At 33.1% G+C, this 27,205-nt stretch overlaps 1 protein-coding gene across 2 annotated transcripts; it reads right to left on the bottom strand.

Moving 5' to 3' along the window:
• Positions 1–306: 306 nt before the first annotated feature.
• Positions 307–2,815, bottom strand: LOC149528649 (uncharacterized). 2 transcript variants are annotated; one of them, XM_089809126.1, is made up of 3 exons: positions 2,709–2,815; positions 2,382–2,418; positions 307–1,509 (listed from the first exon to the last, which is right to left on the bottom strand). In XM_089809126.1, the coding sequence occupies exons 1-3, from the start codon at positions 2,777–2,779 to the stop codon at positions 406–408; spliced, it is 1,212 nt and encodes a 403-aa protein (XP_089665252.1). In that variant the 5' UTR covers positions 2,780–2,815; the 3' UTR covers positions 307–405. The 2 variants fall into 2 exon arrangements, with proteins under 2 accessions (XP_089665252.1, XP_089665253.1); XM_089809127.1 differs by having other exon boundaries at positions 2,648–2,716.
• Between the last annotated feature and the right edge of the window lie 24,390 nt (positions 2,816–27,205).

The raw sequence follows: 27,205 nt of genomic DNA, 5'->3' as shown, positions 1-27,205 counted from the left end.
TCGGCTAAAGTTTTTCAAGGAGAAGAAGCCTATCGAAATATACCCCTATTTTAGTCGATGGAGCAACTACTTTTATATAAAAGAAAATAAGTAGGGAGTACAGACATCAAGAGGTTTATGATAAGACACTCATTTTAAAATTAATAATTAAAATAGAAATCAGAATATCTATAATTAAATTGAATTTAAATGTCTTATCAATACCTTTTGATGCCTGTATATAGACAATTTCAGGAAAAAAATGAAACATGCTGCCAACAAATCTTGATTGACAGTGAACAACTAAATCCAAAAACCTCATGGAAGTGTGGGCAAGTCAATTCAATCTTTTTGACAGAATATGCTTTTCAATCACAGTCAACTTTAGATTGCATAAAAAATCTTCCCAAATTCATGGGAAAGCATTCAGTCAGATTCCCTAACACAACCACCTGGAAGAAGGTATTTGAAATTGTCAGCATGGCTGATGAGATAAGAAGGAAGATGCACTGCAGAGAAGAAATGAGGTAAGGAACCCATCTTTGCAATTATCTGTTGAAAAGAGTATTCCTCTGGCAACATGTCAAACAGATTTGCCCCACTGCAAATGATGTTTTGTATTCTTGAAGGGGCCAAAAAATAAGAGAACCTCACTCTATCCACATGACTGTAAGACTTCATCTTAAATATGAAGTCATTTATATGGCGAAAGCAGAAACTACAGTGCCATCCTGCATCTGTGAAAATCTCGTCTGCGCGGCGAAAATGTCCATAGATGGTTTTCCCTGGCATGTAAACATGGGTTTGTGCTCTCCAACTGTCATAACCCACAAAGAATTCAAATGAGTACATGTAGTTTCTCAACTGTAAGTGCATTATGGGAGGTATGTTATCACACCATCTGAGAAGGTTAATGGTGTGTGCACTTGGGATTTCATCAACATCTGCCATTATTACAAGGTCGTCTTTAGAAACCCCTGCCTCCTTTAACAGCCTATCCAAAACTACTCTTTGGTAAGCCTCTTCTACAAATGGGCTCTGACCATTTGAAAGGGGCCATCCTGTAGCAGTCCCATACTTCACCTTGGCCTCTGCAAAGGAAAACCTATTTCTGTTTATAGCAAAGTGTAATGGTTTTGGTAGGCCTGTGAAGGTTGTATTGGACTCAAGAATCACAAATGTTGTCACAACAGGGTTCAGTTCATGCCATCTTATTGTGAGAAGGTCTAACTCATTGCTGAATAGGATGGCATCAAAAACATTCCTAGGATTCTCCCTGATCTTCCAACCATGCATCTTGCATAGATGTTCCATGGACACATTCTCTGCATAGAAATGAGGGATTTGGAGGAAAGCTTTTGGTGGCTTGTCCCAAAGAGGGCGGAAGAAGTAGGATATTTTAAGGCCATGGAAGTATATGAAAAGGGCACAAGTTGGCACAGTGATGAGCCAAATGAATAAGATCCGCAGTTCTATATCTCTTTTAATAAACCTTGTGGCGGACATGACTAAAGCTACTTGATCTGCATCCTGTCATCAAAATATATAGTGCTGTAAGATATTGAATTAGCTATAAGAAAGACAATCTTATTGAACGCCAGTTGGTGTGACTGGACTGAACTGTTCATAATGTTATAATGGCATCAACAATATGGTTTATTTTAAAATTTCAATCTATTTTTAGGGCCAAAGGACTGAAAAACAAAGTACAAGGACAGTTTATAAAGTGGGACCCCTGATGTAACATTGCAAAAGCACTATAATGGAAGGAAGGTCGTGCATATAAAGACTCTTGAGACATTAGATTTGTACAGCTCATAATGATTATTGCTGTGAAAGAATGTTCATAATGGAAATGTGAAATGCGATGAAGAACACGTAATGAAACCAAGCAAGGATTGATTAAGGAAACCATAACCAAAGAATAAATTGTTTAAACCATGCGAATCATATTCTACAATTGAAATCCAATGGTAAACAATCGAAGAAAAATAATTGCCCTATAAGTTGAAATGGGAGCTTATGGATTGCGAAAGATGAAGACCAAGAAATGGAACCAAACAACCATTTGATCAAGCATATCATAACCAAAAGAGTTGTTCAAACCATGCAAATCATATTACAAATTTGAAATTCAACGCTGTACAGATGAAAAATATATTGCCCTACAATGACTGAGAAATGGAACCGAGAAAGAATTGATCAAGGATATAATAACGAAAGAAGAAATTGTTTGAAACTTGTAAATTTTACTCTACAATTGAAATTCAATGGTAAACACATGAAGAGAAATAAATTGCACTATAATTTGAAATTTGCATGCCAGCTTAAAAGAACTAAATTTTCATTTTACGTTAAAGCCCATTGTTCCCTCTGTATCAAGAAAAACATCAGAATTGTACCTTGGATCTCCTTCGAGCTGTTTCTCTGGGACACTCACTGCATTTGTATCAAAAGCAGTTAGAACACAACAAACATGAAAGGCAGATCCAAAGCTCTACAAAACCAGTGATATGAAACCAGTGACATGAAAATGCTGCATTGGGAAAAGGAAATAAGGCCTAGCGGAGAATTTAACAGAAACCAAGATCACCCAACAAATTCAACCACCCATTATTTTAAGAAAATTGTGCATTATGAACAAAAAGTAGTTGCAAACAATTCTAACCAATCCAAGCCCTCTGTAAAACTGTAATTGAAAATAGAAACAGCATAACAGAACTTCGCACCTTCCAAATTCGAACAAACGGTAAAAATTATACCGTTCCCAAATAATTGCGGTTACCCTAAATTTGGGCATTCTTAATTTAAGAACTGTTTCAAAGTTGTTTTCCTCCAATCAAGGAGCATCCCTAGTTCTGAAAGTTATCCAAAAGATAATCTCAACACCGAAACTTTAGGAGCAAAATCACATATGTCCCAGACTCCCACATAATTTCGTCCAAATCGCAAGGCTGTGGAATAGGAGATGAAACCTGAGTTGCCCATTGTTCTTGGAACCCTCTGCATCTGTTTCATTATGTATAGATTACAGTACATTATACCACTCTGCACACCAGACTGTGACTAGACAAATGGGCAACATAGACCTCTTGATTCGGGAACAAGATGAATGTACCTTTGAAATTAAATGATGATAGAAAAGGTCGATTGGTTTTCAAGAAGAGCAAGGGAAAACATGAATGCCCATGGAAGTCTGAAGGACCTTGTTAAAATTATAGCTTACAAATGCCATCCCAATTTTTATGATATCTCGCAGCTGTATATCACATAGTGCGTTGTCTATCAAAACAAGTGCTGTCCTCTAAGTTCATTGTACGGAATTCAATGATGATGAAAAAAGGTTGATTAGTTTCCAAAAAGAGCAATGAGAACGATGAATGCCCATGGAAGTCTGAAGGACTTGAGAATATTTTAGCTTACAAATGCCATCTCAATTATAATGACTTCTCGCAGATGTTTATCAAAGAGTGCGTTGGCTATCATATGGTACACTGGCTGAGACAAGGGGAATTATATAGTACATTCGCTGAGACAATGGGAATTAGACATTTCACAAATAGAATTTTACAGAAGATAGTTTTATAGTTTTTGGGCTAATACTTGCTTGCATGTACATACATGTAAACATTACATATTTTGATTTTTAAGCTAAAAATATTAAATAGTCAAAGTTGACACACATGTGGGCACACACAGAGATATATAAGAATGCATATAAATTTAGATATAGATATAGATACACATACACATACATATATAATATAAAAAAACTAATCAAATTATTTGTTTTTATTTTAAAACATATGGAATCCATTAATTTCTCTTCTATGTGTTAGGATTAAAGTTTTGTTTTTCTCAAAACAATTGAAACTAAATCATCTCCAATTTTTTTATTTTTTAAAAACAATCAAATCCGATTTCTTCTTTATACATGCTTGATCATTATTGGGTGTAGTTTTTGCTGAGGTGCTCGGTCATTGAAGGGGCTCAGTCACTAAAGGGGCTTGGTATATATTGTTGCTTTGCAATGCTTGTGGGAGCTCGACAATGCTTGTGGTGGTTGCTAATGCTTGGGAGTGTGACTTGTGAGATGGAGTTCTCATGGATTTGTTCAGATGACTTGGTGCATTTGTTGCATGAGGATTGAGATTGTGACATGGATTGATTGTTGGATTTTGTGTGGGCCTATTTGGGTCTTGGTTATTTGTTCTAGATGTATTTAATAAGTGTTGTAAGACTTTTAGGATATTTGGTATTTAATATCTATTCTAGGCCAACTTGTGGCTTAACATGTATTTAATGTAAGGTTTAATTTAATTTGTAACTTACGAGGCTGACTTGTGGCATAGTTGGGTATAATTAAGAGGGTCTTGTGGAGTCTTAAGTAATGATCATCTAGCTTGGAGAAGAGGATGTAGTAGATGAGCGAACCTTGGAAGACCTAGTAGTTGAGGCTTGGAAAACAAAGAGATCACTTGGTGGACTTGCAAACACAAGTTTAGATCTTCCTTGGAGGTTTCTACTAGAGTGTGGATCTAAACTAGCTAGGTTTTGGGTTGGATCTTGAGGGATCTTGCAGAACTATTACTTGCTTTGTATTTGGCCATAATCAAGAAGGCCTTACAGCCTGATACATTGCATGTAATTAGTATTTTTGTGAATAAAGAGTTGTGTTTGGTATCAAAAATTGCATTTATTTTTTTGTTTCCACTATGTGGTTATTTTTCGAGGGCTAGGACATCTCCTTTGGGGATTCTCCTGTCTTGTACCATATCAAAACCCAAGAGAAATTAACCTATTCCATTACAATGTTTACTCAACCATTTATTTTCTTAAAATTTTATGCAACATCAAGAAAAAAATGTGGAAGCAATAGAACACATACACATCAAATATACACAATCAATGCAAATACAATTTCTATTTCTCAAGGGTAATGCAAGTTTTATTAATTATATTTAATCTTAAGTGCATTATCCATAGTCATAATGGAATAACGTATACATGATCTTGAAATGAATGCATGACTGATATAGTGAAGTACATCCACTACACATGTCATAGGGTGTGCATTAATAATACAAGTACACTAGAAAACAATACATCATCCCATAGGATCTTGAGATACAAGATACATGAATACATAGATAGAACATATGAATAGAAAGCTTCTGAGATAGAAAAATGATAGTGGTACAACTTCATCAAAGGAACATCCAACATTGGTGTCAATCTGTAGTGGAACCCAAATTGTAAGAAGTCTCCACCTCTCGATCTTGTGGTAACCTAGTTAGGTACACTCCCATCGTGTTGGGGAGATAATGTACAATCTACACATGAGTATCAAATCTTAGGGAAGAAATTTCCTAAAATCTCTCTCTACCTCAAGGGTACCACAAACTATTAATAAAGAAAAGACAATAAATGTTTAAATCACAATAATTGACCAATTCTGAAACCACATACTGAGGTCAACAACTAGTTACCAACTCCAAAATAAATACAAAAAATAAAGAGAGTGCCACCACTAAAATTACATCAACTTCCAAAGAAAATGCAAAAAAAACAAAACATAATAACCAATGAATAAAATACTATCATCAATAAGAGTCAACCACCAATAATAAGTAACATCCAACAATAAGTAACACCCACTAGAGGCAAATAAAAAATCTATGGAGGAGACTTGGGGTACATACTAGGGAGTCTTATCACATGATAAAACTACTTGTGTTACCCTGGACTAGTCTCTCACTAGACCCTACATCCTCAACATGGACCGTGCAAAACCAAAATACCCTCTCATGAAGATGAGAGATACTAGTCATACTTCTCACTAGGTATCATCCTATTACCATCCTTAGCCTATGCAAGCACTCAAGGCATGAGTGAGGAACACAATTATCTTATTAATATTTAAACTCATTCCCAAAAGTTTATTACATTTTCACTTATTAACTTACAATAAGTTACCTTGGTAGCAACTTAGGGCCTCAATGCCCATTGTAAGCCACTTTGATTAGACATGACTAGACAACTTCCCCTAAGCTCATAAATTGTAATTGTGTCTCATACCACAAAAAAAAAAATAATTGAATACGGTTCCATGATAAGAAACCATAAATTATGTTGATTCTCAAAACTCATGTCATGATAAATGCTCATAAAAAATAAATCTCATGATTGAATGAATCTCAATTTGAATTGTAAACACATAATGACATGTCCAATAAGATATATCATCACAAAAGTAAAATTCATGAGCCTTTATTGCACATCCTAGTTTAGATTACTAAATAGTTGATCTCTAACCCTATGTTGTTTATTAGTGTCCAAACACTTAGTCATTTACTAGGCAAGATTACAAGGTCATCACTTTGACCGAGTTATCTAGTAAAGGTTGAGCATACTACACTTATACCAAGTAGGATAGTGATTGTCGAGTATTCAGTAGAGACTAAGAAATATAATAAGAGCTGAGCAATATAATGAAGACCAAACTTATTGAAAAGTTATCAAGAGCTGAGTAAACATGTATATAGAAGCCAAGTAACAACATGAAGATATTTACATGACTGAGTGTCAGACCATTCAAGTGTGGAGTATTCCAGTTTTGATATATAAATTTGTAATGATGCAAACTCATATATAAACTATGTTGGCTGAATTTTCTATGATATTTAATATTTGTAGAGCCAACTAATTCACTAGTACATTTTGGCTAATATGTGGCTAAAATTTTTAGTCACACCACTAAAATGTTGGGTCACGTGACTAAAATTGACCATACTCTACTATTTCTTTGCAATTTACAGATATAGGTGACTAAATAAGTGAGTAATTTGGTCACTGGGTAAAATCACAAGATCATCCAATAGAAATGACTAAAAAAACTACCAAATAAATTACTAGATAATTAGTCACCTAAACACAAGTAACTAAATAAACTACCAAATACATGACTAAATAAGTAATTGGATGTGTATGCTTAATCACTAATAATTAATCATTAGTATTTTATCTCTTTATTTTCTCAATGGTTTATTTATTAACGTATTATGTTAATTTTATTTTTTGTAACTCATTCATGGCCTTTGGACCATCTCTTTCTCATACTAATCATGGTTACACTTTGCATCTTCCAAAATACATGACACTTTATTAAATGGATTGGGAGATCTTTTTATTCACCATTTTGGGCTCTTCGATCAATATTGCTAACTTATTAAATTTTCCTCTAAGAGATATATCAATATATAGGTGGATTTATGTTTTACTTAACTTAGTTCTTTTATATTTATATTACTCATTTATGTTCTCAATTATTTATTTCAATATTCATAATTAAAAATATTATTAATTTATAACTAATTGTTAAAATTAAACATAGTAATTTTTTTTGACAATTTATCACTATTTAAAAATATTAATAACATGTAAATACTTATATATAATATGAGAAGGCAAAATTCATCTTAATATTTTGCAAACATTATTAAGATGAAATGTTTAATAATATTCTAAAAATATAATATATTTAATAAGAAAAATAATACGCTTTATTAGAAACTTAAATAATTATTTTAAATTATTAATTATCTTAATATCAAAATGAAAACAAAATACTTTCCCTAAATAAGTCCTTTTGTGTCTCTTTCTCAATTTGGAGGGGGTTTTCATGTTCAACTATTTGGAGGGAATCAAAATGTTGTTTCTTCATTTGAGGAAATTTTCATGTTCATCTAAAAGAGAGACAAAAATAAGACAAAGTACACAAAGAAAATTGAGAAAAAAACCACTAAGAAAGTTCTCTTGTTGAGTGGGCTATGAAGCTTTCTTAAAGGATTTGTGAGAGGAAGGTTCAGTGGAAAAATGTGTAGAATGAGGAAATGTTGTAGAAATCACATATATTGAGGAAATGATATGGTAATCGTCTAGAAGAAGAAATGCAAAAATAGCCAGTATACATGGAAAGAATCCAACACACCAACAATCATATTAGTTTCCTTGCATTGCATGTATGTATCAAGTTTACCCTCACAACTTCCTACCAACATAATCAGTTTAATTTCCAAAATACCACACTCAGGTATTGTTGAGTTCAACCATAGATAACTTGCATAAGTTGTGGCTAAAGAAAATGGAAGAAAATGGAGGAATTGAAGCATTGTCCTATAAATTTTCCATCTTATAATTAAATTGGCTTCTTTGAGATGTGTGTAGTTGTTTACAACCATTTCACTTATCTTGTCCACAATAATATTGGCAATGTCTCAAACTTTTAATCTCTGCTACAAGTTGGTCTTGCTCTAGCTTTGTGCAATATATCTCAGGAGGATATATGGTAAGGGTTTCTCAATTCATGGTTATTCTAATATGGATGTCATTGCATATAGATTATTTTTTTTAGACTCTGACTATAAACCTAAGGTTAGGGTTTCAATATGTGATATTTTAAAAAATAGATATAAATATTTTTTAGTCTATTAACTAGTTAGCTATTTTTGACATTTTTTGTTCCCAAATTTTGGCTCTTTTTAGTTTTATTGGCATGACATATTCACCCATATTTGATAGATTTCCTCGATAACACCTTATCTTCCTAAGAAATGAGCCTTCAATTTGGACCATAGCTCGCAACTATTGATCATCTCGCATTCCTCATTGATGAGTGCAAAGTAAGGCCCATTAGAGGTCATCTAATGTGGATTGACATTGTCCTTGAACGCAAGATTATTCAATGTAAATATTTTATGGTGAAATATTTTATGAGTCCATCTAAGTAGAAAAAAACAATCTTTATAAACTACCAGTCCTTTGGATAAGATTCACAAGCCATCAATTGTTCTTGAATTTTTTTGATTTGTTACAAATTTCAAATAATATTCAAGCTAAGTACCTCACATATGTCAAAATGAGATGAAAAACATTTGGAGGAAAAAAGTGATATGGACATAGAACCAGTATAATTATCATTCCAAAAAATAATGATCTAACACCTCTTAGTAAATGATTTTGCATTTATGAAGCCAAAATTTTCACTACCTCTATCCCAAGTCAAAGACTAAGATGGTATCCTTGAAGATATAGAACATATTCTTTTAGAAACTTCCATTTCTTTCCCTTATAATATGGTCATCATTTGTGGTTTCTTAATGGTGACTTTTTCGGGTTAATATCTATCTTATTTCTAGAATCCATAGGTATGCTATAAATTTTTTTGAATCTAATTGTGTGCAAGTTTTTACATCAATGTTTTGGATCACACTCCACAATCCATCATTAGGATGAAAGAGGGATTAGGGAGAGAATTTGAAAGAATGAAGAATGCTCAAGAAAAACTAGAAAGAAAGTTATAGTGAACTAAGTACGAAACTTACATATGCATGAGTGGTAAGAATGATCCAATATTGAAATAATATCTAGAGATCCTTTCTGCCAAATTTTCCATCACTTAAAGATCCTCTAGGTGTTACATCTAAAAGCGTCCTTAGGAAGCCTTCCTCGAATATTCAAAGTCGAGCTTCAATATACTTGAAGCTTTCTCTTTTTCTACTGACAACAAATGCTTTTGGTGATGAAGATGCTCACAAAATTTAATTTGAATTACCATCCCTCTACATGAATTTTTTGAGTTGTGCATACCCATCCCATGGCCCTTTCAAGTTGTTCTTAAGTGGAAATGGTAGGCCTCTCACAAATTTTTAGATCTTTTGTGGCCCCATTTATAGCAAATATTGAAAATCTAATGTTGTCTAACAAATTTCTTTGGTTCAAAATAGAAAATTTGGATGACAATTTATCATTATTTACACAACTCTATTTAAGGATAGAGTGAGTAGAGATTCATGCATCCACTCTAGTTATTCAAAACTCCTTTCCTCGGCCCTATAAAGGGTTGTAAAGATGTAATAATTTGTGATTAAGTATGATTAAGTATTTTTCTCCTTTATATTATGTAACTGACCAGTTGTCCTAAATTTAATCATACTAGGTTTACTCCAATCAATGACAAAGTACAAGAAGGATGTTAGGTTCCACCAATCATGTGCCCTAATTTTTCTAGCATGAAAATATAAAAAATTATTATTAAATTAGACAAACAAAAAGACTAAATTGAGGTATACAATGTGTTTTAGGGAATCAAATACACTTAAAGTGATTTTCCAAATTTTATGACAATGAGGTTAAAGTTTTATTTTAAAAGTAAAATGATAATAGCCCTTGATATGGCTTGGATACTAGTGTCAAAACCATTCTAGTATGAGAAAAGATGTTTTTAGGGTAATATCTAGTAACGTACACAACAAACAATGAGGAATTTTACAATGATTGTCCATAGCCCCAGAAGCTCTCTTAAGAATTCTTTGTTGATCCACTAGCTTTTCTAAATCTAATTAAATGTTATTTTTCACATAAAATTCCATATTTGAATTTTCTATTGGAATTCTTTAGAATAATTGAGAGGGGAAGGGTGGGTGAATCAGGTATCCAAGGTCTAGATGTATAATTATAACTTTTCACAGCTTAGTCAACCCATATCCATAAAACATTTGCATCATTCATGCATCCATTAGATTATGCAATCACTTAAACATGTAGGTTACTATCAAATCAATTTGCAAAAATGTAACCACAAAATAAAATAGATTCAATAGCACATCTGACACAATGATTTAATGTGGAAACCTAATTTGGGAAAAACCACCAGTTACATGCTACTCATTCTCACTCTTCTAAAGTGATGCCCTATGAAAGGCCAACCTTGTTAAAGGTTACAATGCACACTGTTAAATGTCACCTAGTCAAAGGATTTCAATCACCTTATTAGGAGTGAACCTTGTTAGAGGACTTTAGATCATTCACTTGGAATGTCACCAGGTTAAAGGATTTACAAATGATGATTAGGTCAACCTTAATCCAAAGGATTTACCCTAGATTGATACAATGATTAGAGAGTAATAGTAAGGCTTGATCTGATAACAACTTGCAACACACTTTCAAATTATAGATCTATGTTTCAGTCCTCTATTCTACTTGGCTTTTACACTCTTCAATTCTAATAGCTTGTTCATGCTTCAAGCATCCATACCCTTAAGTCTTCTTGCTTTTCTTGCCAATTTAGTCTCTTCTATTAGGTCATTGAATGAAGCAATATCCTAGACTCCTTGTCTTCCTTAGGTTCTCACACATGAAAATCCTTGCTTCTGACCAACTATCTCTATAAATAGAGAATTAAGATTTTTTTTGTTCATCCTCTATCTTCCATTTTAGGGTTAGTTTAGATTAGGTAGGATTCAATGAATCTACCCCTCATTTTATTTCATTCCCTTCTATAAACTTATCCTTCAATTCTCTTTGAATTCACCTCAATTCAGTTCATCTTGAATTATGTGCCACCAGCTCATCAATCTTATCTTCCACATGGTTCACACAATCCAAGAAATCAAAATTTTTAGCTCTGATTATCAAATTCTTGATCTTTCTCATAATGTTGACACTTGATATTTATTGGCTTTTGATGCTCGACACATACTGCATTTCTTGACATCTACTGTTAAAACACTCGACATGACCTAAAATTTACTCATGCTTGACATCAACTAAACTTTACTAGGCTTACACTAAAATTGACTTTGCTTAGCTCCAACTAATTTTCTGCTTGGCTTGCACTAACTTTTCTTGGCACCTACTATCCACTCGGTCAAGCTTGGTAGGCAAATTTCATTTAACCTATTCTTGTAAACTTAATCAATCTATCCAACCTTTACAACCTTAAGTAGATTATCAATGCACTATAATATCACTGTCTTAACTAATTCTTGTACTCATTTTCACATCATAACTCAACCTTTCCTCTATGTGCTATTGTTATCTTATTTGATCAAATCCTCTTCATTAATCAAATAAATGGTAGCACTTAAATCATATAAGCAATTGTCTTTCCAAAAAGTAGCATGTTTGACATTAGTGAAAAAAAATGATTGAAACACATTTATCATACTAGTATCAATCTGTTTTCAATATTTTCTACTGAAAATAACATCAAACAAAAATAAATTTGACACACGCATATCCAGCATAAGAAATTAAGCATTAAACTGCCACTAGAGGTTTACGAGTCTCTAAACCCATAGTAAACTCACAAATTCAGAATTTTTCATTTCTTTCCTTTCAAAAGTTGTATTCACTCTTTCCTTTCTTTTGTTCTTTGAGAACTTAAAAGGACTCAGTCTGGTATGGGCTTTGCACGAGTATTATGGAGGATTTGTAGTCCTTGAATCTTCTTTTTGTAAAAGTAAAGTTCTCTAGCTCACATCTTCCACAAAATAAGAACTCTATTTAATAGCTAGCACTAGAATGTGCACACAAAGCCTTTCATATTTTTATCTCATCTCATACACATTGATAAAAAAATGTAGCCTTCATAGAAAGCCTTTCAAATTTTTAGCTCATCTCATACACAATGGTGAACTTTCTCAGCCTTAATACCATGCCTTCAAGAATATAGTTCAAGACACATGAGACTTCCACATGTAACTACTATATCATGCAAGAATACAATACTGAATTTTTCCTCACACCAAAACACTAAGGATTCACATTTCTCCTAACATTGATACCATATCCCTTGAAGGCAGTTATTTTTAACTTATTGTTGATAGGTGTACTGATTGATTGGAAAATGACAAGATTAATGAAGATGCATGTTATCTGATTCAATTGGAAGAATATACCATGCCTACTACAAGTTTGAAGTCAATGGTGCCTGTCAACATCTTGGCTTGGTGCTAGAATGAGGTGTAAGTACACTATATGCAAAATATAACACTTATAAATTTAGAACGAATTTTGTTTATCTAAATAGATCAAGTTAGGATGTCCTACCAATCTATATGTCTAGTGCCTAGACCATCAATTGAATATATTATCTTTAATAAAAATTAGTGATTATTTATACATACATACATACATATGTATATATGTATATACATATGTATATATATATAGACATATGTGTGTGTGTATATATATTCATATGTATATATATGTATATATAGATATATACATATGTATATATGTGTGTGTGTGTGTATGTGTGTGTGTGTGTGTGTGTGTGTGTGTGTGTGTGTGTATAAAATTAGAGAAATTACCTAAATTTCAAACATCATCTTCTAGTAATACTCTCTATACAACTGATTTAGAATTTTAACTACTACGATATGTACTATTGATATTGAAAAGTTTCACATCAAAATAAAAGCAACAAAAAAAATATGGAAGAGTGAGTAGAGAGCCATGCAGCCACTCTAGTTGTTCAGCCTCAAGTTTTACCTTTTAAAGATCCTGACTCAATTCTCTCACTTGTAATTTCATTGGAGAAGCAACCACTCTTGCAACACATGCATTTTTGTGTGCATTGCTATATTCAACAAGAAGACCCTGAGCCCCCTTCATGGATTCAAATTTTCTCTTTGCTATATTAGATTCAAACTCTCTACTTTCCATTAAAAAATGTCTTACTAAATTGTCTTCTTTTTCTAGGCATCTAAGAAAAATTGGTGCAGCTCTTTCATAGAGGTACTAATCTAGGTGGTATTCAATTTGTATTTAAAGCTTCCTCTTTTGAGTACCAACTATTTGGTAAAAGCCCAAGGTATTATAATCTATAGAAGATGCAAAATTATGAATACATGAATCAAGGGAAGCATCAATGATACCAAGTTTCCACCAAAAAAAATGGTCTTTTAACATGTTAGTAGCCTTCTAGACCGACTCAAACCTAGAAAATAGAGAGCTCACCATCTCTATTTGATTAGATGAACTCTTCTTGGAGAACTCATGCCCAAAGGAAGCCAACTTTTGATCCAAGATTTGTATCTAAAAGAATGGCCTAGAAAATGTTATAAGTACAAATAATATCCCCTTGTAGGATGCACTTTTACATCACATTGAATTATGACAAGTGATCCAAACCATTTCTTTGCTACTACTAAAGCCTCTTGTGCACTTAGCTCTTTTCTAGTAAGTGTGAAAGCTTGTATGTCATATTGTTCCCATTCATTTATCACTTTATCTAATTGAGCTCAATAAAATTATAGTTGACTTGCAAGCTCATCTATCTCTTACCAAGAGAAAGATCCCTACCCTCTTCAATCGCCATTCCAAGTCATGCTTTCTTTTTAGTTATCTCTTCATAGTTTTCATAATAAATTTTCTCTAGTTCTATTAAGGAAGATATTTGTAATTATATTTCAGCTAACTATTCCAATGTTGTATCTATTGCCCCTCTTATCTATGAAAGAGAACCAAATGCCTCAGTAATAGAAGGGAGATGAGAAAGAATTGATTTTACTACTTTTCAAATTACTAGATGGGAAAAAAATAATGATGAAGCTTAGATAACATATTCTTAAGAACATGCTTAATATATATTTATAAGAATATAAAAGATAGAAGATAAATACCATCTATGCACAAAATGTATGATATTGCGCATGCACATGCGCGCGCGCGCGCGCACACACACACACACACATTGTAAATATAAGAGAAGTAATGAACAGGGGAGGGGCGAATCAATTATGACAAAAATAAATCCCAGATCCCTTAGATGTCACTACAAAACATAAACACTACTAAAACTACTATTACTTGGTTAACACACAGGCACTCAGTTAACACTAATAATATGCTATAACTCAGTAACCACTGAAATAACAATTGTTAATCAACAAATACTAAACATGTAGGACTTAAGTTATTATTTGTGATTAATCTTCATTAACTTAGTTGCATACACATGAAAAGAAATAACATGAACCCAAGTGACACCAAGACTTCACATTGAAACCCAATTTGAGAAAAACAACCAATTGTAACTAGTTACTAATTTTCACTCTTTTGAAGTGAGCCTTGTTAGGATCCAAGCCTATTAATGGTTACAAAACACACTGTTAGGTGTTTCCCTATTAGATGATTTAATCACCCTATTAGGAGCGGGCTTGTTAGAGGTCTTTAAACACTTTAAACTTAAAATGCCACCTTTTTAGAGGATTTACAAATAGGTATTAAGCCAACTCTATTAAGAGATTTAGTTCACTACTACAATGGTTAGAGAGTAACAATGATATGACCCAATTTCTAATAAAATTGTATTGCTAATTTTAGATCTCAATTCTAGCTTGAGTACTTGATCCTTCCTAATTGGATGTATCTTTGCAGCCCCTCAAGGATATTTTTCTTATCGTTCTAATTAGCTTACTCTAAGCATCTCTTATTCTTCCATACTCTTTCACTTATTCAATCTTCAACTTGACATTATACTATACCTTATCCATTGTCAAGTTGATTTGAATATATCTTAGAATAATCAATATTCATCTCCTCAATTGACTAGAATGAACAAACAAATCTATTAAACTCAATATACCAAAACAAGAAAATCCTTCGTTAGCTGACCCTACTCGATAGACACTAACTCATAAATGATTTTTTAGTGTTAACCAAGTGAACTCAGTTAACACTGCATCTTGTCAAACTTCCTTTGGTAATGAAGTGAGCTTGGTTAGCACTAGTTCCATCCAACTTTCCTTTGTTAATCAAGTGAGCTCAGTTAACACTCAACTTCTGCTAAGTTTTATTTGATACCTAAGTGAACTCGATAGATACTATCTTCTGAACTTGAAAAACCCTAGAATTCTTGATAGATATAAGAAACTATCTTCATCACCTAAGTGAGTTTGGTATACACTAACTAGTAAAGATATGGCATTTTGTGTAACATCAAAGACAATATACAATTGACCAATTTTTTTCAACAATCTCCCTCTTTGGCATAGATGGAAACACAACATGTCATAATACAGTGAAATTTTAGAGCATAATAAAATAAGGAAAATATACTCAGTTTTATTTTGATCCTCATCCATGAGAACTCCCTCTATCAGTGTGAACTCCCTCTAACTTTAGTTTCTCCCTCTGTCAGTAAACTCTTTCTTCAACATCTTCTTATGATAAAAAACTCTCTCTTTGGTATTAGACCAAGTTCTTCCACTTTGACATCTTCAAAAAAAATTTCTATGATGTGAATTATGATAGTAAACTCTCCCTCTTTAGGAATTTTTTGTGGTATGAATGAACTCTCCTTCTTTTACATCTTATGCCAAAGATAATAATCAATTAATATCAATGTACCTCATTATAGATTCATATGCAATTTTCTCCTTCAATACTGCATCAACTTGACTAATCTTCAACATGCTCTAGTTGATGCATCACTAAACTTTATTTAGTGAGCTTCAAATAGGGGAATAACCCCTAACTTACCTCTTAGATACAAAAATAAATCCTTAGGTAATGGCTTTGCGAACATGTTTGCAATTTTTTCTTTATATTCACATATTCCAAATCTTTGTCTTGCATCAATTCTCTCAAAAAATGATAGTTTACTATAATGTGCTTGGTCTTGGTATGCATCACATGATTCTTTGATATATTAATTACACGAGTGTTATCACAGAAGATAACCATTGAATCCTTGATCTCTACCTTCATACCTGCCAACAGTTACTTGTACTAAACAATATTGAAATGATTAAATGTTATTGCAACATACTCTGCCTCTACTGTAGACTTAGAAATGCAGTTCTACTTCTTACTTGTTCAAGACACTAGTCTTTTAGCAAGAAAGAATGCTCCAACATTGGTGCTCTTCCTATCATGAACACTTCCTACCCAATCTGAATCTTTGAAGGCTTTCAAATCCAAATTACCTCCTTTCTTGTACCATAATCCATAGTCTTTAGTACCCTTTAGATACCTCATGATTCTCTTGATTTCCATCATATGCTTTTCTTTAGGATTTACTGAGAATCTTGCCACCATACCAACTACAAGAGCAGTATCAAGCTTTGTATGCACTACATATTATAGTTTTCCAATCATTGATCAGTATGTGATTTGATCTACCTCATTGGAATCATCATTTTTTGAAAGCTTATGTCTAGTAGACATAGGTGTTCCAACTGGTCTTGAATCCTCCATTCCAAATTTCTTCAGTATCTCCTTGATATATTTAGATTGAGTAATATAGATACCATCTTTCTTCTTTTGAATCTACAATTTAATAAATAATTATATCTCTCTAAACATGGAAATCTCAAATTCCTTACTCATTTATTTTGAAAAGGCTTTGCACAAGTCATCATTTCCATTAAATAATGTGTCATCCACAAAGATCTTTACCAACACAATCTTCTTCTCTAGTCCTTCTTTGATGTATAGGCTATTTCTATCATTTGTCCTTTGAAATCCATTATGAAGTCTTTCATACCAAGCTCTGGGAGCTTTCTTAAGACCATACAATGCTTTATGTAGTTTACAAATCATATCCTTTTTGCTAGAATCTACAAAACCTTTAGGTTGTTCTATGTAAACTTCTTCTTCAATAATTCCATTTAAGAATGTAAATTTAACATTCATTTGATACAATATAAATCCTTTATATGTAGCATAAGAAGGTAAGGTCCTAATACCTTCTAATCTTGCAAAAGGAGAAAAAGTTTCACCATAATCAATACCTTCTTCTTGATAATAACCTTTACATACTAACCTTGCTTTGTTTCTTGAAACTTCTCTATCTTTTTTTTTTGTTAGAGGGTTCAAACCTTTGAGGAAACCTAGTGAGACATGAAGCTTGCGAGCTACCAACCAATGAAGGCTACCACATAGGTTTTTTAGAGACCTAATATGAGCCCACTCATGCATGAAACCTCTTTGACTTAGAGCCAATGACTGAGCAACATCCACGCCATCAAAATCACCCAAGGCATGATCCAAACCTCATCCCTTATGATATCAGAGCCTTGCACTCAGTAAGATTTGATCCCTTGTGGGCTCTTTGTGAGTCATTCAACTTCACTAGTAGGCCAAGGGCCCATTGAAAAAACTTCTCCATCTTCATTTAGCTTATTTATGAAAACTCTGTTTGTGTCAATTACATTTTTATCCTTGGGTCTAGGAACAAGAGTGTAGGTCTTATTCCTTTCTATCTATTCTCTCTCTTCATTCATTCCTTCAATCCAACTTTCATTATCCAAAGCATCTTTAATTGATCCAGGTTCAAATTTAGTAAGCAAACATGTACATTTCAATTTGTTTCTTATCATTGTACCATCTAACTTGTCTCTAATTATCTGTTCAGGTGCATGGTGCCTTTTGAAATATCTTGCTAACATGAATACTTTGGATTTAGAACTTGTTCCACTTTCCTTGTCATGATCTTCTGCATCATGCTTGGGTCCCACTATCTGTGACTTGGGTCCTTTAGATTCTAATTGCACTAGCTACAACTCAATTTTGATTGCAACTCAAGTCCTTTAGATTGTGACTCAGGTTGCACTTGCTACAACTTGGTAGCTTTTGTAGATTTTGGGGACTCAGGAGGTGAAGTCTTCTAATTTCCAATTGAATTTGACAATGCATTAGGTTTAAAGTAGATAAACTTTCGATAATCCTTAGGTTCTTTATTACTCTCTTCTTCACTCTTTTCTGAAAACTCATCAATTCTTAGATGTGCACTTTCTATGATCTTATGAGTAGTCAAATTCAAACATTTATAAGATTTACTTCTTCTTGAATATCCTAGGAATATGCCTTAATCACCTTTGACATCAAATTTACCTATCCTAGTCACTTTTAGAATATAAAATTTTCTACTAAATATTTTCAGGTAACTTACATTAGGTTTGTAGCCATACCATAGTTCATAAGGAGTTTGATTTTAGTCTTTCTTTAGCTATACTCTATTCATGGTATGCACTATTGTAATGATTTCTTCCTTTCACTATTTGATTGCAATATTGTTTTCTATCATCAAGGTTCTTGCACAATCCATGATTGATCTATTTCTTCTTTTAGCTATACCATTTTATTGAGGTGTACTAGGGCCTGATACTTTTCTTTTGATTCCTCTTTTAGTGCAAAATTCATTGGACTCATTAAAAATGAATTCACCACTTCTATTTGATCCCAAACAATTTAGCTTCTTTCCTATTTTTTTTTCTACTCTTGCCAGATACTATTAATCTTATATTGGTTTTGATAAGTTAGTGTCTATACACTTAAGTCATTTACTTAGTTTATGTGGAACAAGTAATATATGTTGAGCACAACATATAAGTTAGAGCATGTCAAGTAAATAGTGAGTGTCAAGTCACTCGTATTCTAAGTCATTCAAGTGTTGAGCAGATAGTATGTGCCAAGTGATTCAAGTGCCAAGAAAGTAGTACATGCCGAGTCATTTAGATGTTGAGTGACAACATTGAAGTTATAATTAGTGATGAGCACTAGGGACTTAGATTCTGAGTAACACAGTTTTGACATAATTGTTTATATTGGCATAAACTACTAGTTAAACCATTTTGAAGCCAACTTAAGGATTTATTTACAATATTTTGTTGATAAGGAAAAATTTTAAGTGTGAATCCCTATGTATTACATTCAGCCAATTAGTAAAAGGGAATGTTTAAGTGGCAATATGGGTGAATCAAAATGATTGATTCATACCTAATCCTAAGTCACCTAGGTCTTCTTAAGGAGGACAAACCCTATAATGTTCTGAGAGAAAAGAAGGATAATTTGCATGCACAAATAGGATATTCATAGTCACCAAGGTATTATGATTTAAGTTTCATTACAAAATCAAATCAAGGAGAACAAAAGAAAGGAAACATTGGACAATAGAGAAACATTTGATCAAAAAGGATCAAGTACACATTAGTATAGAGGTGATCTGACATCAAGCAATAGAGTGCTATTTATAGGATCATTACTAAGACATTCTAACAAGTGAATCAATTAAATCTCTTAATAGAGTAGTCCTAATAGGTTGTATTGAAATCCTCTAATAAGGTGCTTACTTAATTGTGAGTTAAAGTCCTTTAGCCATGCACACTTCTAATAGGGTGTTGAAATCCTTTAATAGGGTAAGACCTAATAGTCTTTGTAATCTTTTAGCATAGCCGATCTTTCATAGGGTATATCATGTTTCATGATCAAACACTGTAACCTTCATTGGATACACTTTATTAATGTAGTAGTGAAGGTTTTTGGGTGTCATCCCCACCCCAGTTTTACCTTCTCATTGGAGGGTTTTTGGGTAATCATATCTTGTGTCATATGTATGTGTGAATTCTTACTTGTTTACATACTTTAGATGCATATATTTTATATGGTTTTTTAGTTTACTTGTTGAAATATGAGATGGATGTATGGTGAATTTTTTTATGGGTAAAATTTTGAAGCACTAATTCACCCCCCCTAGACTTTACCTTTCCTATTGTAATTCCAACAGTTGGTATCACAGCTAAGTCCTCTAAAAGTAAAGCTTTGAAACTTTGAGGAAAGATTTTGAAAATTGAAGTTTGCAAGTTGGGAAATATTATTGAGAACTAGGAGATTAAAATACAACTCATTCTACATCAGTTGAATAAAGCAAGAGATGATCTAAATAAATCATTGAGAAGAAGGAAGGAAATTGCTACCGATGAGAATGAAACACAATATCAAGAGATGGACACTCCTAAATTATTTTCAAATGGAAACTCCATTGATTTTGATGCAACAATTGCAAATCTAATGGAAAAAAATACTACCCTAGCTGAAGAGGTTAGAAATCTAAAAATAGAGCAAGAATCAGAAGCCATATTGCTATGTGAGGTGACCAAATAGAAAAAGAAAGCTATGGAAGACAAAATCATGATTGAAGATGAAAAAAGGGTTTTGACTAGTAAATTGGAAGAGAAATCATCGGAGATAAATAGGACCACTCACATGCAATTGGAGACAATGAATCAAGTTATGATTGCTAATCAAGAAATAAATAGTAAAGACATTGAGATCACAACACCAAAGTTGTAGAATGAATAGTTGAGAAATGATCTGAAAAGAGAAAAGGAGTTTGTAGAAATTTTCAATAAACCTATTGAAGCCATCAAGTACTTTGAACAATTGATGAGATCCACTATATCTAGCAATGATACTTTTGGATTAGGATACACTAGTATTGAAGCAGAAGAATCATCCAAAAGTGGTGAAGAAAGAAGTAAAAAAGGTAAGAACTCCAAACCTACTTGTCTTAATTGTGCTAAGATAGGTCATACTACTAATTTTTGCATGAGAAAGACTATAAATCTAAATGTTAAGTAGAAGAAAATGGGTCTTTTCCACAAGTGTAATAAACAAGGTCATCTAGCACATGAATGAAGAACCAAGACCATGCACACTCAAAGATTTGAAGGATACTACTATAACTATCAGAAGTATGGACATAGAGATTTTGAATGTAGATCCAAACTCAAGTGATCATCAAACAAGCATAAAAAGGTAAAGAACAATGAAAACTCTTATAATTGAAATTATAATACAAGGTATAGTTGTCACTACTGTCAAGAATATGGACATATTCTTGAGAATTGTATTAGAACACATTTTAGAAGTGATTAAAAAAGGTTGATGAGCCAAACCACATGTTTTAGTTGTTTTAAGAATGGTCACATAAGCAGAAATTGTCCAACAAGGTCAAAGGAATCAAGTTGTGAGTTCAACAAAGGCAAAAGAAAGGTAGATATTGAGAACATCAAAGATGAGATGAACAAGACATGAAGGAGAAAGGAAGATTGCAGCACATCAAGTGAAAATGAGATTACTTCACCCAAGGGGTTAGGTGATCATGCCTCCTCAAATTAAGCAATAAAGAGGTATATGGGAATTATATTTAAAAGGGTATACTATACATCAGCTCCAATGATTTAGTTTTGAAAAGATTAAATATGCATGAATAAAGATGCAAAGTGTTGTTAGGAATCAAGAATAAATCTTTTTGTTTTATCAGTTTTCATGTTACTACCAAGCTAGGAAAGTTCTTAGTGAAGGCTGAACTTGTAGTGGTTGTTAAGCATATGGAAAAACATATGAATGTTGTGTGAGCTAGAAATTCAATTGAAGCCAAGCTTATAACTGTGTAAGCACTTAGCATTAAATGTAGTGTTGTTTGATTAATTCCTACTCATTTGATATGATTCAAATTTTAAATAGAGCACAAAGAGCTAAACTCAATTTGGAGAAATTGATTTGATCATTTGCAAGAGATTTAAAATGTTGTTTGACACCATTCCAACAAGATTCACAAGGTATTTATTGTGTGCCAAGCTACACAATTTTAAATTTTATAAACCCTACTTTCATGTAATGACGTCGAGCTCTTTAGCAGCCAAGGTTGTAGAGGGAAAAGAGGTTTTACATATTTAATTGATAAGTAATGAAATCAAACAACCTACTTTTAGGGCTATCTTAGATATAGCTTACAAATAGGATCTGTCCAGTGCATTATCCATCATACCACCACAAGTTTTGATGATACAAGATGTTAGAAACTATTATACATGTAAAATTGGAAGTTTAGGTGAGATGTAAATTAGGAAGACATATCGAAAACTATGTGAGAATGGAGCATTGGAGGAATAATTTAAAGTTGTTGAGAAGAAAGGGTTAATCCATGCCTTGGATTTTCCCAACATTTTCAAAATAGAGTGGATCAAAATTATTTTGAGTAGAATTTATGACAAATCTATATGGCTAGAGAATGGACTAGTGAAAATCACCAAGAAGATTGTACATAGAGTCACAGGGTATCCAACCCTAGATCGGCCCAATAGAATGAGAAGTGAAGCTAAGGAAATAATTGAAAGACACATAGGGGCTATGTGGAATAAACAAGGGATGACAATTGATACAATCACAAATTGTGTAATAGCTTTTGCAATAAGGATTATAACACATAAGTTCTATCAATCCAATAGATTAAATAGTGTACCTTGCATTGCAGTTGATGTAGGTCATAAAATAGTAAAGAAGGATCATACTTATGATCTTTTCAAGTTGTAGTTGCAACAATTGATTGAGAATTTGGGAGCTATAAGGAAAACTGAAAGTGCACAATGTAAATTTGGATCTATTCTCGTATGCATTTTCTTTTATGTAAAAAATACATTTCCCACATTTGGTAAAGTTGCACGGAAAGTAAGAAGACCTATTGCAGTTCAAATAGGTGAATTTATTAAACAACTAGGTGATAACTTTGAATCTATCATGACAAGTTATTTTAAAGATTTCAAACAATTAATGAAGAAAAGACTGAGGATACCATTATCACTAGTGGAGAAATTTTTTGATGATGTTTACTTCCTAGTTGACACTGACTTCACATATGTTTAGGAAACAATTCCCAGAGTGAGATGGCTAAGGCCATTAGGATATGAAATAAATGTTGATGAGGCCTCTATAGAAATCACAACATTCAAAAACTATGACATGGCAAAATCAAAGATTACAATGGAATTGAAGGCTGCCTCAATGATCAAGAAGAAGAAAAACTTGGTTAAGAAGCTAAAAGAAAGATTTAGTGAAGAAGAAGATGAAGAGGAAGAGGAAGATGATGATGAAGAAGAGGAAACACAAGCTCAAGAACCATTAGCATTAACACAAGGTCAAGGAGAAGACCAATAAGCAGAAGAAGTGGAAATTGTAGAAGATGTTGATGAAGAAGAAGCCAGTGAAGCACCTATAGCTATTGAGAAGGAAAAGAGAAAATAAAATACACAAGCAGTGAAAAAACCAAAGAAGGTTGCTAAACCTTCTTAGCCTAAGCCCACATCACCTACCACAAGGGCTAGCACTAGAGTCATTGCAAAAAAGGCTAAAGAAAGTAGCCAAACCTAAGGAGAAGAAAGCTAAAGCTCAGAAGAGACCAAAGAGGAAATATGTTTCTCAAGATGGATCTAATGAAGAGTTCAAGAAAAAATCAGATGACAACAACCAATTTCAAGTTCCAAGTCATAGTCCCTCTTTAGATTTAGACAATCTATGTGAGAATATTAGGAACAATGTTGATTTATCAATATTCTCTCATATTGAGTTTGACAATCTTGGGAAGATTGAAAAGAACCAAGTTGAAGAGGCAATATATGACATGATGAAAATATTAAAAAATACTCCTCTAGAACTTTCCAACTGTTGGTCTTAGATTGGTTTTGAAAATTGAGTGTCAACACACTTAAGAAATTTCCAAGTTGATGTCGAGTATAAAATAGATGCCAAGCTACAGTATGTGCCAACCTAGAAATTCAATAGGTGCCAAGTTATTCAAGTGTCAAGAAAGTTTTAAGTGTCAAGTGACAATTGATGTAGAGCCAGTATAGATGTTGAGCAAAGTATAGGTTTTGAGCAAGACAAAGTTACTATAGGAGCTGAGAAAGACAAAATTCCTATATATGCTAAGCATTGGCAATTAGTAAGTGTCGAGTAACATAGAATACACATAAGTTTTTATGCCTTCACAAACTCAGATGTAAACTATTTTTTAGATGACTCAATATGAGTCTCGAAGGATCTAAAAGATAAGATCAAATATTTTATATTCCATATGAAATCAACATGCAACCAATCAAAAAAATGGAAATATCATGTAGCCAATCAGAAAAGTGGAAAGAATTGAGTAGGAAAGATCAATGAATCTCAATTATAGATTCATACCTAACCCTGAGTCTCAAAACCTTTATAAGGAGGTCAAAATCCCATAATTCAATATCATATGAGAGACTCTAACAAATGCAAGGAGATAATGCTTGCAAAGTTTTGAAGGAAGTGAAAGGGGTGTAAAGACTTAGACGAAGAACATCATTGCAGAATCTAGTTGATCAGAAAAAAGCATCAACATTTCGAACCGAGTCATATCGGATCAAGAAGGATCATATTAGATTGGAGTAAACAAGGATCTAAAATAAAAAATTGAAGACTATAAGTCATTAGGTCAATACATTCTACTATACTTTCTAGCCATTGTATTAAGAGAATGAAAATCTTATGATGATAGGTTGGTTTAATAGCCATATTATAAATCCTTTAATAGGGTGACATTCCAAGTGAATGTTTGTAAATCCTTTAGACAGGTCATTTTTAACAAGGTATAGAGCCTTTAATAGGGTAGACCATTGAATGTGGTCAAACTTTGTATCCTTAACCAGTTACATATTGTTATAGTGATAAGTTGTGGGTGTCATCCCCACCCCAATTTTACCTTCTCATTTTGGAGGGTTTCTAGGTGATCAAATCTTGTGTTATCTATTTTCATGCATGTCTTTACTTTCTTGTTAATTATATGTGTTAGATGCATGTGATTGATTTCAGTTAAATAGTTTAAGAGGTTAAAGTTTGGTACTTTTGATTCATCCCCCTCCCCTTAGAAGTAAATCTTCCCAAATGTAATTTCTAACAATTGGTATCAAAGTCAAGTTCTTCTAAGGAGAAGCCTTACATCTTGAAGAAAAGATCTAGAAATGGAAGTCTACAAACTTGGGAAGATTGCAAAAAACTAGGAGATTGAGATACACCTCATTCTACATTTATGGAAGAAGCTAGGGAAGAATTGAGGAAATCCTTAAAGAGAAGAAGAGAGATTTCCATAGCTAAGATTGACACACAGGAAAAGGAGATTGACACCTCAAAAGTGTTTGCAAATGGATATTCCAAGGAGTTTGATGCAGCAATAGTATACCTGATGGAGAAGAATAGAGCTCAAGTAGAAGAGATGAAAACTCTCAAGATTGAACAAGAATCTCAAGCCATGATGCTTTGTGAAGTGACTAAATAGAAGAAAAGAGCCATTGAAGATAAGACTATGATAGAAGATGACAGGAGAAACCTTGCTAACAGATTGGAGGAAAAGTCAATTGAGCTTGCAAGAATTTCTAACATGTAGCTAGACACCCTAAGCTAGATGATGAATGTACATCATGAGCTAAATGTTAAGGACATTGAAATATCCACACTGAAGATGCAAAATGAACAACTGAAAAATGACTTGAGAACAGAAAAGGAGATTGCAGAAAGCTTCAACAAACCTAATGAAGCTATGAAGTAGTATGAACAGCTACTGAAATTACCAAGATCTAGTAACAATACTATAGGACTAGGATACACCAACACTAAAAAAGGAGAGTCATCCAAGACTACAAAAGAAAGAAGTGGCAAAGGTAAGAATACTAAACCTACTTGTCATTTTTTTGGTAAAAAAGGACATACCTCTAATGTGTATAGGAGAAAGAATGCCAATCAGCATGAAAAACCTAAGAACATGGGTCACTATCACAAGTGCAACAAGCAAGGACATAAGACACATGACTATAGCACTAGAACCATCAGAAGACCAAGATTTGAAGGTCACTATACTACAATTGCAAGAAGTATGGACATAGAGCCTTTGAGTGTAGATTAAAGCCTATGTGGACACCTAATCAACCAACAAGATCAAATAATCATGGACATCAATACAATTGGGACTACAACAATAGGAAAAGTTGTCACTACTGTCAAGAGTATGGACACATCCCTAAAAATTGTATAAGAACACATTTTAGTGGAAGCTAGAGCAAATGGTTGAGAAAAACTACATGCTTTAGTTGTTTGAAGACTGGACACATCGATAAGAATTTCCCAAAAAGGTCAAAGGCATGCAACTCAGAGTTCAACAAAGGAAAAGGGAAGGTAGATGTTGAACACATCAAAGGAGAAATGAATAAAAAATGGAAGAAGAAAGATGGAGGTAGCACATCCAATGGAGAGATCACTTCACCCAAAAGGTCAAGTGGTCACCATACATCCAACTAAGCAAAAGAAGGTATGTGGGACTAATATTTAATGCTTTATCATACATTAGTTTCAAGATAAGTAAGTAGTGAAAAGGATAGATCAGCATGAACTGAGATGCAAAGTTAAAACTTCAAGTTTTCACAAGTATTGCCAAGTGAGGAAAGTTGTCTTCAAATGCTGAGTAAAATTCTAGTATATGGTGAGTTGTCAGCCAAATTTTGTAGAAGCCAAGTGATTAGTTGTAGCTGGATTAGTAGTGGATGCCGAGTGAAGGAAAATTTGTATTGAAGTTGAGTAAGGGAAACTCTAGTGTATGCCAACTAATTGGAAAATCAGTGGATGCCGAGTAAAGCGAAATTGCTTAAGGAGTGGAGTGGATAGTTGTAAATGCATTAAGCATTAAATGCTATGAAATAAGGGTATATGATCATATTTTGAATCATTTTCACCATCGTGAGCAAAAGAGAAAAAACAAGAAGAGCACAGAATGATTTCCAAGCAAAGTTTCAAGCAT

This window comes from Cupressus sempervirens, chromosome 11 (genome assembly GCF_028749045.1).
Source record: "Cupressus sempervirens isolate cs-2001-9-10 chromosome 11, ASM2874904v1, whole genome shotgun sequence".
NCBI classification, from domain to species: Eukaryota; Viridiplantae; Streptophyta; class Pinopsida; order Cupressales; family Cupressaceae; genus Cupressus; species Cupressus sempervirens.
Note: the sequence above shows the minus strand (reverse complement) of the source record. Positions and strands in the feature narration are given on the sequence as shown.

Excerpts from the sequence above, each read along its gene's own strand:
- LOC149528649 (XM_089809126.1), bottom strand. The coding sequence starts at position 2,779 with ATGCCCAAATTTAGGGTAACCGCAATTATTTGGGAACGGTATAATTTT. Across the intron at positions 2,419-2,708 it reads CGTTTGTTCGAATTTGGAAG|TGAGTGTCCCAGAGAAACAG; the intron begins GTGCGAAGTTCT and ends ATACAAATGCAG. Across the intron at positions 1,510-2,381 it reads CAGCTCGAAGGAGATCCAAG|GATGCAGATCAAGTAGCTTT; the intron begins GTACAATTCTGA and ends TTTTGATGACAG.